A 16,311-nucleotide genomic window follows, 5' to 3' on the forward strand; every position below is an offset into this window, starting at 1 on the left:
AACTTCGCCATCGCTATCAAATCCCAACCATGACATACTCCACCTTTGTTGGAAAACCTTGAATAACCTTGCAATTTCGTTTCGTTCAATTTCAGTTTCATAATTCAATTGGCTGTAACTTTGTCAAAGCTTTATATTAAAAATATTCTTTTGAATAAAACTTGATGAAAATTGCTTGCTAGCGTATAATGTTATAACTTGAATGCATTTCCCTAACTTTAACCATCTCTATCCAATTAATTTTCACTTGTGGGACCTAGACTGCACCGGAGGGTGGATCTTCAAGTCTCTGTTCATTTTAAAACTATATGGAACACCCAAGTACACGAATTCTTCGACAACCTCGATTTCATGTCTTAGGTGCCGTGTTCTCTCTTGAGCCTTTTGCTACCATGTATTTTGTCCTTAGTCGAATGAACGTATCCGCCATCGTCTCAAAGTTTCGTGCTACAATATCATTGTCGTCGGCGAAACCAAATAGCTCAACGGAGTTCCTGAAGATTGTGCCACTCGTGTCTATCCCCGCTCTTCTCTCACATCCTCTAACGCAATGTTGAACAGGAAACTCGAAAGATCATTCTCTGCGAGATTCGAAGGGACTCGAGAGTGTCATAGCTGTTCTCGGTCGATTGTATCACAGGCCGATTTAAAAACGATTAACAAATGATGTGTGGATACATTGTATTCGCGTAATTTCTACAACACCTGGCGGATGGCGAGTATCTGGTCCGTTGTTACACGTTCGCCCATAGATCCTGCGATAATTTCCCAACGAATTCTAGCTAGCCGACGCTCAAAATTGTGATCGCACGATAATTGGCGCAATCCAACTGCCCCCCAGGATCGCATCACCAACCAAAGGTGACTCCCAGATCTTTTCCTCCCTCATTAATCTACAGAACCATTTCCGTATTGATTGTGGAGATGCAGAGGTATTCTCGGTCTCTAGAGGCAACAATTATTACAAACTAACATTCTTTCCCCATCTGACTGTAAGGACCCTAACTGACTGTAAGGACTTGGCCGGCGCCGTTATTGATCAACAATATGAGAGCTGCTATAACGTTCACTTCGAGAGTAAGCGAAAACTCCCATCCCTTATTCATTTCGATCGAAGTGCAATTCTTACGGAGTCATGTTTTTAAACAAAAGTAAAAACTAAATTTGAAATATTTTTATTTTGGTAAAATCATTGGTTACAAAACCCTTTTCAAACTTATAAAATGATCCATGCAACCTGCATAACCATTTACAATAATATATCCTTATCATTAAATATCCCCTCCCAGTTGTACTAATCAGTCATTTTATAGTTAACAATCGTATCCAGCTTGTGCAGCCCCGTGGAGAACGACTTCAGCTGCACGGTCTGTGCGTTCTGGATTTGCACGTCTCCGGTTTCGTTCCATTTTTCCGGCACGTCCGTCTGCTTCAGCGTATGGATCAGAACATCAAACGTACAGATGTACTCAATCAGCGGCAGATAGCTGATCGTGGCCGCAATCTGCCTCATGACGTCCCGGATTTCCGCCTGAATTTTTTTAAGCTCCTTTGACGAAGTCGGATTGTTCGGATCGATCTTGGGCCCATCGCCGGGCTCGTTCTGCACCTTGAAATCCCAGCACTCGAGGACCTCTTTGGTGTGCACATTGGTGATGACCATCGATATCTTTTCCACCTCGTTGCGAGAGAGCCAATCCTGCACCTGGCAGAGAACGTTTTGGAGGAAGGCAATGATCTTTTCGTCCTTGGACATCAGGATGGTGAGACCGTACTGCTGCACACTGGTGAACTGCTCCGGCGGGTAGATCCCACGCTGGAACAGGATCGAGTTGATGCCGTAGTCTGTGAAGATTGATAGATTAACCTTAGTAAGAACTTTGGGTCTTTTTCGAACAATTTCGAAACTTAAATCAATGTTACTTTTTATTGGAATAATCCAGCAATTTTATGTGTGAAAAATTTGATATATGCAGGTCAGAGGCCAAGTCTCCAGCATAAGTTTGAAAACTCAGTTTGGGAGTTTGGGAAGTAGGCAATGCAACATTTTTGACCAGAAGGTTCTTTAAGTTTTGCTTCTACTCTAGATTTCCAATACAAGTGTGAACAATAGAGATAGAAAACTATAGAGGACGAATATCGCTGCTGTTCTCTTTGTTCTCACTCAGAAACATGTCGGGTATAGAAGTGTCAAACTGCATACTTTTTCGCGTTGACATTTATAGCCCCGCCTATCTCCGCCAGCAAAAGATGTTTCAGCAGCGACGCCAGCGACATTCTTCCTCTATAGTTTATTACCTCTATTGTGTGAACGATGCATAGCCAAAAGAACATGAATAATTCATTATTAGTTATTATTATTAGTCATACATATTGCGGTAGTAAAGTGTTTTGCCCAAGAATATGGGAAAGGATGGATTTTATGTGGTGTTTTGTAAATAGCTCAATTATTTTTACACTTATGATTTTCAATTTAAAATACAAACCCGATACGATTTCTTACAGAGATATTAGGATATGAAAATAATGATATTTTGAAGTTAGTTGTAAATTCCAAACGATTTTTATCAGAATTTTCCAGTTTCAATAAAAATCATTCAATTCACTAATGGATGTATCAAAAACTTTAAAACCCTTCACAGTTTTTTTTGGAAAGATACTGTCAACATTCAGTGCTCTATGTCCTGGAATGATCTTAAAAAGACGACGATACTCGGTAATTCATACAGATTTCTAATTTTACTATCAGGGTACTGAAACTACTATTCTATCAAACACATCTGAAATTCTACCGGAAATTCGATATTTCCATACTCTTTTTGTACCAGATGTATATAACTTGGTATTAATATTTTCAAGGTTTTGTTTAAATATTGCAATTTTTACCAAGAGCTTGGAATTTACAATAATTTTTACTCAAATCTACACAATTTGTTTAGATACTTCAATTTCTACTATGTGCATAAAATTTATCGTAATTATGACCCGAATTTACAGAATTTTAATACAATCATATTTTCCGATTTTTAAATTGCTAGCCTAAATGGATTATCCTGGTAATCTTGCTATGGTCTTTGTTCGATTTCAGCTAGAGAGCTATTTAAAGAGACTATAGCATCATCTGCAAGTTGTCTCAGCATGCATAGTTCTTCCAAACTGTTGTCAATATCTGGAACATTAATTACAAAGAAGACATGAGCCTTGGGGAAGGCTCATAGGGCGTCTGTACCAGTGATAGTGGCAATAGTAACGGGTTGAGGAATAAAAAATCGCCGGAAAATAACGGAAGCTCGTTTTTCATATCTGAATACGTCATTGTAATTGTAATTGTAATTGTTCAATCCACACCCTGGCAGACAATTATCCGCCAATCTAGACACGGGCTGGGTGAGGACCTACCAAGCCTCCCCCGTTAACATGTCTTATACCGTCTTCCACAAGCAGGCGCCGGAATTAAAGCGGTCCCACAAGTTTCAGATACATTAAATAGATATAGTCCCTCTGGCACTAAACCGAATGGCGCCCTCCGCTTCACCACTAGTACTGACTCCCTGCACGCCAAACACAATATCGAAAGAAGCGCGTTGTATAGCAAATCAGATGATTTATACAGTACACCACCTCCGACACTATGCCAAACGTACAGAAAAGGCAGCGCCAGTAAAAAAAACGGAAGGCGCGCCAATCGGTTTAGTGGCAGAGAGACTATAAATACAACGAAGATGAAATGAAAAGATAGTAAAGTTGGTTCAGTTGTTAGATTGCTGAAACGAAAAAAACAGAAACAAAATATTAACATGAAAACGGGGTTTTATAATTGATAAATGTATCGATAGTTTCTCATCTGTTTCGTTTCCTTATCGTAGCGCATTCGATTGTTTGCATCTCCAGGATGTTCGTCTCCGCTCGAGCATTGAGGACCATGATGAAATGAGAATATAAAAATGTGAGCATTAGTTCCAAGAAACAATTTTGGGCGGTTAATAAACATGTCTGCTGAACTAGTGCTTAACAACAGCTGTGGCTGTTGAACAAAATTGTATGCTGTATAAAGTGATGATCAAATGTTGCATAAATTCTAAACAGCGCTTTTGTTCCTCACTTTCATGTTATTTTAAAAGCTCGTTGAACCAATATTGATACAACGTTGGTTGATATCTTAGTTTGGTTGTCTAATAGTATCTCTTTAATAGTAGTAGACGAGCTGTTTCTACGGATTTAGATTCTGTTGTTCCATACGTGACATAAAGTTAACAAGCTTTAACAACACTTGTTTCATCAATTTATTTTCAGCAATGGTACAGAACTACAGTGAATTTAAACATGTTTGCTTGAAAATGCTTTGAACTCAACGTTTTAACCAACTACAAGTCATTGCGCGAAATCTGAAAGCTCTTAAAGATACAATTTAAAACCAACAACCAACAGTTTTTGCCTTGATAAAGGTTTCCCAACGCTTAGTTGTTTAATAATTGTCTTAATTAAAAAGAAATTATTATTCAAGCGTTAATCGCCCAAAAATGGAGAATTTATTCAATAACAACCATTTTATTAACATTATATAGTGCATGTTTATTCAACGATTTTACCTCGGCCGTTCAACAGTAGTAACATTATAAGTAGACTTTACAATGTTTATTCAACTTTAAACCACCAGTTATCCATCGAACATCCTGAAATGCTTGTTCAGCGTGTTTCTAGCAGGGTTATATAACGAGTAAAAACTAAATTGTGGAAGGAAAGTTGTAGAAGTCTTTATTACCTATTGCCACCGTTATTCAAAATAATAGCCTTTGTACAGTATTAATTCAACTACATGTTTTCATAACGAGATTATTCGTCTATTGTGAAACTATAATAAAGCTGATAGCTTTGATTAGTGAAACTATAATAAAGCTGATAGCTTTGATTAGTCTTGCTTTTGAGACCTTTTCACAAACAATGTTCAATAATGGTGTTTACATACACCGAAGGCAAGTAAAAGACTTAGACGATGTTTAAACAACGTATGTACGATAACTTGTTCGATTATCTTATTGAATCTTTAAATACTGCTTTGAACCTGCAGATGTTTGTAACCTTGTTTGGAGCAGTCGAGAAGCATGCGCCTGTAAATCGGAAGGTCCTGAGTTCGAGTCCCAGCATCACAAAAATGGTTAAACAATCGAAATTCAATAATTATGCATCAAATTATAGATACACAGATTTCAATATGTAATAAAGTGTACAAATAGATACATTTTTTTATATTTTCGTTATAAAATAAATATTGAAGAAACATCTTAGAAACCTCTTTTGCTACGTTTATACAACCAATTCTATAAATAAATATGATACCCATTTAAGTCGAACAAAGCACTAATACAAACTGTGTCCAGCATGTTTTTCCGTTGAGCGAATGTTGAACAAATCCTTCTATTTTGTGTACTCATGATCATAAGTGATAATTGCATCAACAACTTTTCTTCGACGATTAAAAAATAACACGTCATGCAATCCTGTTGAATAAATGTTAAACAAGCATCTCTTTATGCTCTATGGATATCTGGTGGTTTAAATACTGAATAAACATTGTAGTAGCTATTTATGATGCTACTACTGTTGAACAGTCGTGGTAATATCATCGAATAAACATGTACTATATTACGTTAATAAAATGGTAATTGTTGAATAGATTCTCCATTTCTGGGCGAATAAGGCTTGAATAATAGTTTTATTTTCACTAAGTCAATAATAAAGCGACTAATAGTTTAATAAAACAGCTCTGAGAAACTTTTCATAAGGCCAAAATTGTTTCTTGGGGTGTTGATCTACTAATAAATTATTATAAGGCCGCACGGGACGTCAAATCTCAAGAACTACTCCATATGTCGATGCGAAAAATTACTCATTATATTCTATATATGTAGTATACAACCCATAAAATGTTCAGCTTCATCGGTTTACTAAAACTCGAGATTTGCTTATGCAATGTTTGATGATAATTGTTAGAGTGAGACAAAAGTAGGGAAAATAAAACGGTCTTCCGTGTCACCTTAAAGTGCTGTCCCTGAGTAACTAGTGAACTGAACTGAATTGTGTTTTGTCTGCCTATACGTTACCCTGGGAGGGAGGCACCGATACTACACACGAAATATGACACAACACTTTTCCAAATTGCAAGATAACTCCCGCTCACCAATGACAATCAAGGCAGGCTTGGGGCAAATCGCTAGTTTTCTTTTATTGTGTACCTTCGATCTTTCTGGACAAATTTGGAAAAAGGGCCATAGTTGTATGCGCATTCAATTTTAATGATGATTGGAAAACAGTAAAAAGATGCGTGTTTCATTACTTTATATTCGATCAAATTAAAAGGTACTATCGTGGCATTGCTTTTGGGTTTTGCAGGAATTGATTTTCAACCGACTGTTGTCAACTTTGTTGGAATGCAAAAATTTGTTTTGATCAATTACGCGCTCTTATTAAGTTTGTCCATTCTTCAAGATCTGGGCTCACAGTGACAGTTCGTGACAGCAGAATCTCGGCTCACTATGACGTACATACATTTTGTATCGGTTTCTCCCTCCCAGACGTTACCTAACACACAATCTTTATTTAGCAAACTATTTGGATCCGAGATTTGAAGTGCAAATTTAGCATGTTTAATAAAACAATCATCCAGTTTTCAGTTGAAGAATGTAGAAGAAGTTGATGATACTGTTATTTATACCAGCTATATACAAGAATTCACTATTAATGAACTATACGGATATTAAAAATTTTCAACGCGCGGTTATGATACTTCAGTATTCGTGCTGTTGTATCGGTGTATGTAGTGGGAAACCTTGCGTGTCGTACATAGTATCAGCTTGGTGGTTCTAACGGTAAAAAATCGCACGACGAACGGAAAGTTGATAATACATTGGGTTGCAACAAACATTTTGATCTTGAGATATTGATTTGCCTAATAAATGATAGTTTCGACCTGGGAGGGAGGCACAGATACTACACACGAAATATTAATTAAACAAAGTTTTTCTTAAACCGCAAGATAACTCCAGTTTGCCAACGAAAATCAAGGCAGACTTGATGAAAATTGCTAGTTTTCTTTTATTGTGTACCTTCGATCTTTCCGGATTAACATGGAAAAAGGGCCACAGTATTCTATGCATTCAATATTAATTTTTATTCGAAAATGTAAAAAGATGCGTATTTCAATACTTTGTATTCAATCATAATGAAGGGATTATCACGACATTACATTTGAATACTTTTGAATTGATTTTCGTTTTATTTTTGTCACCTTTGATGAAATGCAAAAATTTGTTTTGATTAATTACGCGCTATTATCATGTTTGTCCAGTGTTTAAGATCTGGGCTCACAGTGACAGCAGAATCTCGGCTCACTGTGACGTACATAAATTTCGTATTGGTTTCTCCCTCCCAGGTTTCGACAATAGTCACATGCTTACTATCCCATATAACAGTGTTGATGATTCTATTGTCTATCGCTCATCTGTTTCGCGCTACCCGGCAGGGACTTGGTCCTTTGTACCCAATACTCTGCTGTGTCAGAATTTCACCCAATACATTCTTTAGATGTGTGATATAGTTTGCGGAATATTATGATTTGTCATTTCATTCAGATGAGAATTTCTGTTATAGTACCATATTCACATATCAGATAACTCCCACCTGGAACGATGTAATACATCGGAGACATGCAGATTTAGATGTAGGGGAACTGGGGGTAAAATGAACACCCTAAGCAATTTTCATGTTTCTTGCTTATGAAGTTGTCAAAATCTATTTCAATTGCTCAGAATTGAAGAAGGATGTTTATGCAATGTAACAAGTTGAAATATTGTGATGGAAACAGAATTTTATCAACATTATTCTAATTCTGAAAATTTCTTTCGACAGAGTCAATATTCCAAACGTGTGGGTAAAATGAACATGTAACGGGGGTAATATGAACATATACTTGGGGGTACAATGAACATACAATGGGGGTAATATGAACATGTACAGGGGGTAAAATGAACACATGCTGGGGATAAAATGAACATGTAGTGTGGGTAAAATGAACACCATTTAAATTGAACAAGTTGCGGCACGATGCTCGGCATCTGGTACATGATCAATGCATACATCAAAGACATCCCGGAATCGAAGGAACGTTTAGTTGCGACCATTTAGTTGGCTGTCCATGTCTGTTTTTGTATTTACTCCGGAAAACTCTCGGCATTTGAAATGAAATCCGGTAGTATTCGCCCTGCCATGGTGTTCATATTACCCCCATCGCGAGTGGTTCATTTTACCCCCAAAGAATCAACATATTCAATTCATTTGTTCTAAGAATTTAGAAGATAAAAATACTTCCAATTTCCGTCTACTTATCATAAATACTTTAAAGATATGATGTGCTACGCATTTCAATAGATTTTTTATGGTTTTAATCATAAAAACCTTAAATTCCACGAGTGAAAATTTACATCATATGAGAAAACGAAGAGACTTACTTTGTTTTGTTTACTTTTCCAGCTTTTGACAGTTCTAGATCGCGCTAGAGTTGTTGAAATAGTTCCTTAGTCTGAGGATTAAGAATGGTGCTATGTTTTGCATAGATTTATAGCATAATTGCCGTAAAACATAAACCTGTTCATTTTACCCACAGTTCCCCTATGTGTACGATCTATGCCTAGTTCAGCTCTGATCGACAGGCAATCAGTGTATTCAGTTTTTCAACTAGCTTGAAGCGATGAACGTTTCAACCAAGCTCTCACATGCTAGCAATCACCGGTCGTCGATAGACATTTCGATTCTTTCCTGGTAAAGAAAGATCCGATTGTATGCCAAAGACTATGGCTCATGCTTTTCAATACAGCTGGAAAAACAAGAACTACACCCAGCACCAAATAGTATGTAACTATGAGGCGGACCGGAAGATTTGATGAGCAATCCCCACCAAAGATTTTATATTCTATTTTACGTAAAAAATAATCTTAGAATAATAAAATCGTTAAATCTTTTAAAAGAGCATTTCCTCCATTACTGGAACATGTTCCAGTAACAGTGGTATTTGCTAACGTCTGTTCCTATAATAGTGGTTTATATTGATTTCCCATTGAAACCCACTATTATAGGAACGTCCCACTATTACTGGTGCAAAGGAGCAAAAAAGTTAAGGTTTTTAATTGTTTTCTACTATTTCCTTACTAATTTCCAAACAAGTTTTATATACATGCATATCAATTTAACAAGGGCCATGTTAGAAAAGTACACATAAAAATAAATATTGCCTATAACTCGCTTGACACCGCACTACCACTATTATTGGTAAACACCAAATTCCCTGCATAATGAAAGAGAGGCAGATAGAAAATAGTCATAAATTGCTAAAATTTAGTAATTCAAGCGTGTGTAGAATAAGGGCGTAAGTCGCATGATCGATTTCTCTTCGCCAATTCTCTCTTCTATGTTTGAGACTGTAAACATCGAGGAGGAGTGTTAAAGTGCCAGCGATGTTTGTTCAGTGACGGATATTTGACAGAATGTGTCTTCGAAAGAATATGTTAGAAACATCTGTGTTTATGTTTTAATGTTGATTGTGTTCGAGATGAAATTAGATGTGCTAGGAAATGAACTGAAAAATGTTTAATTTTACTCTGCTTCCACGATAAATCCCAGCAATTTCTATATCAAAGCATACAATACAAACACGATGCAGGATTTGAACTAAAGAAATGTAAAACTGTCTTGCTGTTCGAGTTTGAGAAGCTAACCCAGCCTAGTTTATTTATTATCACATCACGAAAATAGTGTACCGGTGCCATTAGTGGACTACCTAAGCTATATAAAAGCATACCCAAATAACGAAAAGCCCTAACAGAGATCTTTTGGCGTCAACAAAGATTTCAACCTCTACTATATGGGAAAAATATAAAAAGAGTGATAAAACTAATTTTTTAACATAAAATCGCTTGAGCCACTATTGGTACACGTGTTCCAGTAGTTGCGCTAGTGCTCCAGTAGTAGACGTTCGGGAATGATACAAGGAATTTTAAACAAAATGGTAAATTTTTACATAGGTTTAACATTTTTCCCTCGAAACTGCAATTAATATCTTTCGAATGAAGCATAAAGATCATCTCTAGGGCTTTTCTTCATTTTTATACATCCATTTAAAAAACTGCTTCCAACCGTTGATCCACTACTGGAATACGAACGACGGCTACTATTGGTGCAAGGGAGCCAATTTTTACGTAAACCTAATTATTTATATGATTTTTTGATAAGATAAAAAGCTGAAATTTGACAAATCGACTAAACTAGAGGCGATCTATCCACCAAAAATAGCACATGTCGTTTTTATCGAAAAATGTACGTTTTATTCCATAGTCCAACCATTGGTACCGGCACCCTATTGACTATTTTACTGAAAACAGTGACTTTTTACTACAAATAGTGACCAGCGTGACAATAGCGATCCGCTCACTAAAATCAGACTCGCTACCAGCCCTGCATTTTAGCCCCACATAACTGAAATTTGTCAACACTAATTTTTGGAAGCTGTTTAAATTTTCGGGTCGGAATCGAAGCTAAGTCACAACTTGTGGCTTTTTGTTAGGGACTAAGGAAGGATAATATTGAGGGAAGATCTGGGATTCAAATCGGGTTTACTTACTCAGATATTCCGTTATGATGGCTGCTGATCCTTTGAGGGTGATAGCGTTTTGAGTGCTGGTTGCCATCCTCACTTCGATAGGAACTATTTACACGTAAGCGAATAATTGTAATAATTGCCAGTTAAATCCTAGAAATGATCGTAAAACAAATCAAAATTCGTGGTGATTTGTAACGATTTTTGATGTGGGCAGTGAGCGGGCAGTTCACCGGTGCGATAAATAACAAACTGTCACTTCCGTCATCAGCTGCGCGCTCTTTGAGACGAACTTGTCAAAAGCATCTAAAGACTAAAACGAGCATTTTGAATATCTTCTATTTTCGGTTTTCTTTGAGATTTTCAAATTTTTTCCTACACTCTTCAATCATTTTTAATGTAGTTTCAGATGGCACCATAGAAAAAAGGATAAGAGCGATCAATAAAAATGGTTTCAAACAGGAAGGAAACTGTTTTATGAGATTTTTTGTAAAGTTTGGCTAGACCGAATGACAGTTCGCTGATTTCAAAAGAGCGAGCGGCTCAAACTAGAGTTCTGAGCCGCTACGACGACGAGTGATTGTCGGAACAAAATTTGTAGTGACGTTGAATTTCGATCATCATAATCGTAACAGTTGAGATTCATTGCAGATGCATAAATTAATTAAAGTCTGCTTTTTGGTCTACATGACGATAAAACCAACCAAATACTTATAAGTTGTCGACTCAAAGCATTAATTTCAATGTAAGCCTAAACCAGTTCACCGCCAAACACATTATCGGTTTTTATCTCAAACTTTTTGATAGAATGCTAAGAACATTTGTAGCGATCTCTGAAACAGTGGGACATTTGATACAATTGTGGTAACAATACGAACTCAAATAAAATTTTCAGAAATATTGTAACCCCTCGGTCCGGGAGTTTTTTTAATCGTAAAGTAATCACTAAGGAGACTTCTAGATAAATACTTGATCAATTTTTGCAGGAATTCTCTTTCAAGAAACTTCTGGACCTTTAAGAATGCCTTGTGTGACTCTAGAAAAAGTTCTATACGGTAAAAAAAATCAGCTCGTTCGTATCATTAGCTATGGTCTTGGATTGGCACTAGTATACTGTTCAATCTCAACAATATCAAACACAGAGATCAATTAGGATGGTACACAAATTATGTCACGCCATATTTCGACTGAGATTTCTTACACGCCACACAATTTATTTTTAATTTTCATACAAAATATTTTACCATGTGGGGATGGCGGGTTGAAAAACCCCGAAAATTGTCTTACATAATTGATGAACCGCTCCTTAGCATTAAGCAATTCGTACAAATTCGTAGGTGGTACAGTCCTAGACCATTGTATGAGGGTTGCCTCCTTCCCATCCATTACCAATGGCAAAGATTTGGGACTAGCCCTTGACTCTTAGACAAGATTGACGCATCCTCCAACAGTTGACAGCTCTCGTCCTTGCGAATACTGGGGAATGGGAAGGAATGATTAATGGAACACCTTCTTAATAAAGATTCGGACAACTCTACAACGACCTCTCATAAGTGCTACGGGATATTGGGGAATGTTATTGGGATAGGAAGGGCCATAGGATACACCGAATTCTGAAACTTCTCTGCAATTAGGGTTTGTCCACAAATTTCATAACGCCAAAAATGACCATGTTCGTCACCCACCTACCCCCGTAACGCATTTTGTACGAATATTTTTCAAACGAACTCGCTTGCTTGGGTTTTAGGATGCTAAAGGCTTTAGGCTGAGAAAGGCAGTCATCTATGACACATGTACAGAAAATACCTCTAAATATTTGGTGCTCACATCAGAATTGCTTTAATCTGACCGTCAAAAGCAACATCCAAACACATTTCTCCTTCGTCATCCTGCACGGTTTTATCTGCTCCGGAATCTACCAGCAACTTAACGCAATTATGATTCCCACAGCTCGAAGCATAATGCAGTGCCGTTTGTCCACCAGCATCCTGTAGATTGATATCCACCGCAGGCACTTGAATGATCAGCCGCAGAATATCCACGTTTCCTCGATCGGCAGCCCAATGAATCAAGCCCAGACCTTCGTCATCCAGTTCGTTGACAATGGGTTCGATTTCGTTGCTGGTCACTGCTTTCCTCACTTCTTCCACATTTCCTTCCTTGATGAAGTCGATAACGGTCTTCTCATCTGCTCCAAGAACGTCTTCTTCTTGGGCAAAGGTCGATACTGACACCCAGGAAGCTTCCTTCGGTTTAAAGCCATCACCACTGTCGTCGCTTTGATCCCACTGCGGTTTCAAACCGTTCAGGTGCCGAATGTACCCTTTCATGGCTAACTCTTTGGTCATATCCCCCAGTTCGTTCCATGCCGACCATTTGGCGCGCCCGGAAATATTGAAGATTCCGGGTTTCGATACATTACACTTCCCACTGGTGGCTTGCTTATAGAATCCGTAGAACTTCAGCAGGTCCTTCTGCTCGAACTGATCATGGCTTCGTTCGATAAATTTGGCCGCCCTCGCAAACTCCTCCCCCAGCACATCAATTTCGTCTTCCAAATCGGACATTTCGTGCACTAACAATTCTTCCTCTTCTACTCAAACAACTAAATTATAATCCCCTTAAGTCTAATGTTCGAACTTCCAACAATTCGCACTAATCCGACTGCTGGTAGAAAATCGGCGACTGCTCTAGCACATGCTTCTGCTTCTTGTCCAAATTTTCCAGCGCCGTTCGCTTCTGGAACGCCACGAAACCGTACCCCTTGGAAAGGCCGGTGCGCCGATCGAAGATGACCTGAGCCCAGCTGATTTTTCCGAACTGGCCGAAGTAGTTACGCAACTCCCGGTGTCCGACCGTCCAGGGCAGGTTTCCGACGAAGACTTTCAGCGAACGCGATGTGGCGACGGCTGCAGCAGCTCCAGAGGCCATGACCGAGGAAAAAAAAAGCTGGAATAGAAACTGTGATACAATTTCATCACACTTAATTGATGTTCAAATTACGTTGAAGAAGTAAAAATCAGCGAAATCCGAAGGAAAGCACACGCGATCACATTCGATTTGTGTTCACTCTGGAAGGCGGCGTGTTTTTTATGCAAACTTTGTTTTGACGTTGAACGGGAGGGAGAGAGAGAAATACTGTCAAAAATGTACCCTTCAGAAAAATATTTGATGAGAAAAATATCATCGTCTTCTTTACCGACCAAGCACGGTAAAAAATATGCACGTGGGATCTTCAGGTTTTTTTTGGGTCATGCAACGTTAAAATCTAAGATCGGACAAATGGCTTCTTTTAGTTGTTCTTCTTTTCATCCATGAGACCAATTGTAAATTTTCCACCCCTGCGTGTTACGCTAAAACAGTGTTGCCATTTCTATGGAAGACGGTACACTATTTCATTAGCACTTTCGGCTCTTTCGATATAAAGGGCCCATTCACAAATTTCATAACGCTTTAAGCCTGATTTGCTGCTGAACAGGAATCGCCAAAGGAATTTCTCGCTGATTCCTTGCAGAAATTTTCTACAGCGACTCCTGTTTGAACTGACATTTCTTTTCAACTGCGTACTGCGATCAGAAAAATGAACTTTCTTTATCGTTTCCTTGCAGAAATTTCCCATGCATCAAGATAGGCCGAGAAATTACTTGTCAGCAGCGAATCAGGCTTTAAGCTAGGTATGCTGTTTCGCTCAAGAAAAGTAAAGAAATTCCTTGATTGAGTGGGTCAAGATATTTCCTACAGAGAGCCCCATTTGAAATGACATTTCTTCTCAACTGCGTACTGCGATCAGAAAAATGTGATTTTCTGGACCATTTCTGGGAAGAAATTTTCCACGCATCGAGATAGGCGATTCCTTTTCTTGTCAGTAGCAAACCAGCCTTTAGGGGGTGGGTGGGTGTTCTAACGTTGTTGCGGCTCATACAAAAATTATAGAATATCAATACAAAAAGCGTCTCGAGGGGGTGGGTGGGTGTCCGAAATGGCAAATTTAAGCGTTATGAAATATATGAACAAGCCCAAATGATTATCCGGATGCGATTTACTGCTCCGTACACAATTAAAGGCTTTGCATTTCATTTCTTATACTTTCAAGCTGATTTCGCTTCAATATTTACTTTCATTCACATCAGTCGGCTAGTTGGCACGAACTTTTATGAACAACCTCAAATAATAACAACCTAACAAGGGGATGATACGCAAATTATGTCACGCTAAATTATAACTTTTTGGACCCCCTCCCCCCCTTTGTCACGTTTTTTGTAGGTATGAGTCCTCCGAGATTTTTGTAAGGCTTGTCACGCTTGGCTTGACTAGACTAGAACTAGAAATCGCATGAAAGTTCACGTTACAACTCGTTTATTTATACTAATTACATCAAACCCGCAAAACATCGTGGATAAACTCGTCAGTTTGATGAGTTTACTCGCATAAAACACTTCTTTTCTGAGTTCATTTATACATTTTGCTTCGTCTCTTACACTCGTACAAACTAAGTTGCATCAATCCGTAGCAGCTGTCAAATCAACATTTGTTATCATAAGTTTAGTCGCATAAGATCACAGGTTGGTTCGGTAGAATATTTATACACTCGCATTGTATGTATGTTATTATTCATCACATAATATATGCACGCATATCGCCTCCACTTTTGTACGTAGAAGGCCTTTTCGCGGCATCTTATAAGTGAAATTATGCACATATAAAGCCTCCAGGTGATTTCGTTATACATACATTTTGGTTGTCTGGGCAGTATCCAGAAGGTTGCGAAAGCCGGAAGGGTACGCTGGGCAGAGCATGTTGCAAGACTACCGGACAACAATCTTGCAAAGATGGTGTTCGCGTCAAATCCGGTTGGCACAAGAAGGCGGGGAGCACAGCAAGCGAGGTGGCTTGATCAGGTGCAACAAGATCTGGAGAACGTGGGCCAAAATCGAAGTTGGAGAGAAACAGCCATGGACCGAGTAAATTTGCGTAACATCGTTAACGAGATTTTATCAAATTAATTGATGTAACACCAACTAAATAAATAAATAATGCCCCACTGATTCCTGCATCCTGCGAAGATTCTTTTAAAAATTTACCCAAACAATCCATATTTCATATTCCATAATATTAAAAAAAATCAAAAATATGAAAGCTCTTGGCGATGATGGAATTTTCTACATTCTCATCAAGAAACTTCCAGAAAGTAGCTTATCATTTTAGTTGATATATTTAACAAATGTTTCAATTAGCATACTTTCCTGACAAATGGAAAAATGCTAAGGTTGTTCCAATTTTAAAACCAGACAAAAATCCTGCAGAAGCTTCTAGCTATCGTCCAATCAGTTTACTGTCCTCCATCAGTAAACTTTTTGAAAAGGTTATTTTGAACAGAATGATGGCCCACATCAACGAAAATTCAATCACATGGACATTCGATCACTCATCAACTTTTACGTGTAATAAATTTGATCCGTTCCAACAAATCTGAAGGCTGTTCTACTGGTCTTGCGCTTCTGGAGAAAAAGCACTCGACAGTGTTGGCATAAAGGCCAACAAAAATAATAAATAATAATTTTCCAACATACATTGTTTAAATAATTCATAGTGAACTGTCAAATCGTACACTTCAGGTTAATTATCCGAACTCCAAGTCTGAAAGACTTCCTTTAAGAGCTGGTGTT

General features: G+C 38.0%; 1 protein-coding gene and 1 pseudogene across 3 annotated transcripts; both read right to left on the bottom strand.

Moving 5' to 3' along the window:
- Window positions 1–1,159: 1,159 nt before the first annotated feature.
- LOC5570415 (mitotic spindle assembly checkpoint protein MAD2A) lies at window positions 1,160–10,936 on the bottom strand. Its single transcript, XM_021843091.1, has 2 exons — window positions 10,670–10,936; window positions 1,160–1,845 (listed from the first exon to the last, which is right to left on the bottom strand). The coding sequence occupies exons 1-2, from the start codon at window positions 10,734–10,736 to the stop codon at window positions 1,295–1,297; spliced, it is 618 nt and encodes a 205-aa protein (XP_021698783.1). The 5' UTR covers window positions 10,737–10,936; the 3' UTR covers window positions 1,160–1,294.
- A 1,524-nt stretch (window positions 10,937–12,460) lies between these two features.
- On the bottom strand, window positions 12,461–13,787 carry LOC5570414 (annotated as a pseudogene). 2 transcript variants are annotated; one of them, XR_002500153.1, is made up of 2 exons: window positions 13,649–13,787; window positions 12,461–13,594 (listed from the first exon to the last, which is right to left on the bottom strand). The product of XR_002500153.1 is annotated as an acyl-CoA-binding domain-containing protein 6, transcript variant X1 (transcript). The 2 variants fall into 2 exon arrangements; XR_002500155.1 differs by having other exon boundaries at window positions 12,461–13,606; window positions 13,649–13,751.
- Window positions 13,788–16,311: the final 2,524 nt, after the last annotated feature.

This window comes from Aedes aegypti, chromosome 1 (genome assembly GCF_002204515.2).
Source record: "Aedes aegypti strain LVP_AGWG chromosome 1, AaegL5.0 Primary Assembly, whole genome shotgun sequence".
Classification (NCBI taxonomy): domain Eukaryota; kingdom Metazoa; phylum Arthropoda; class Insecta; order Diptera; family Culicidae; genus Aedes; species Aedes aegypti.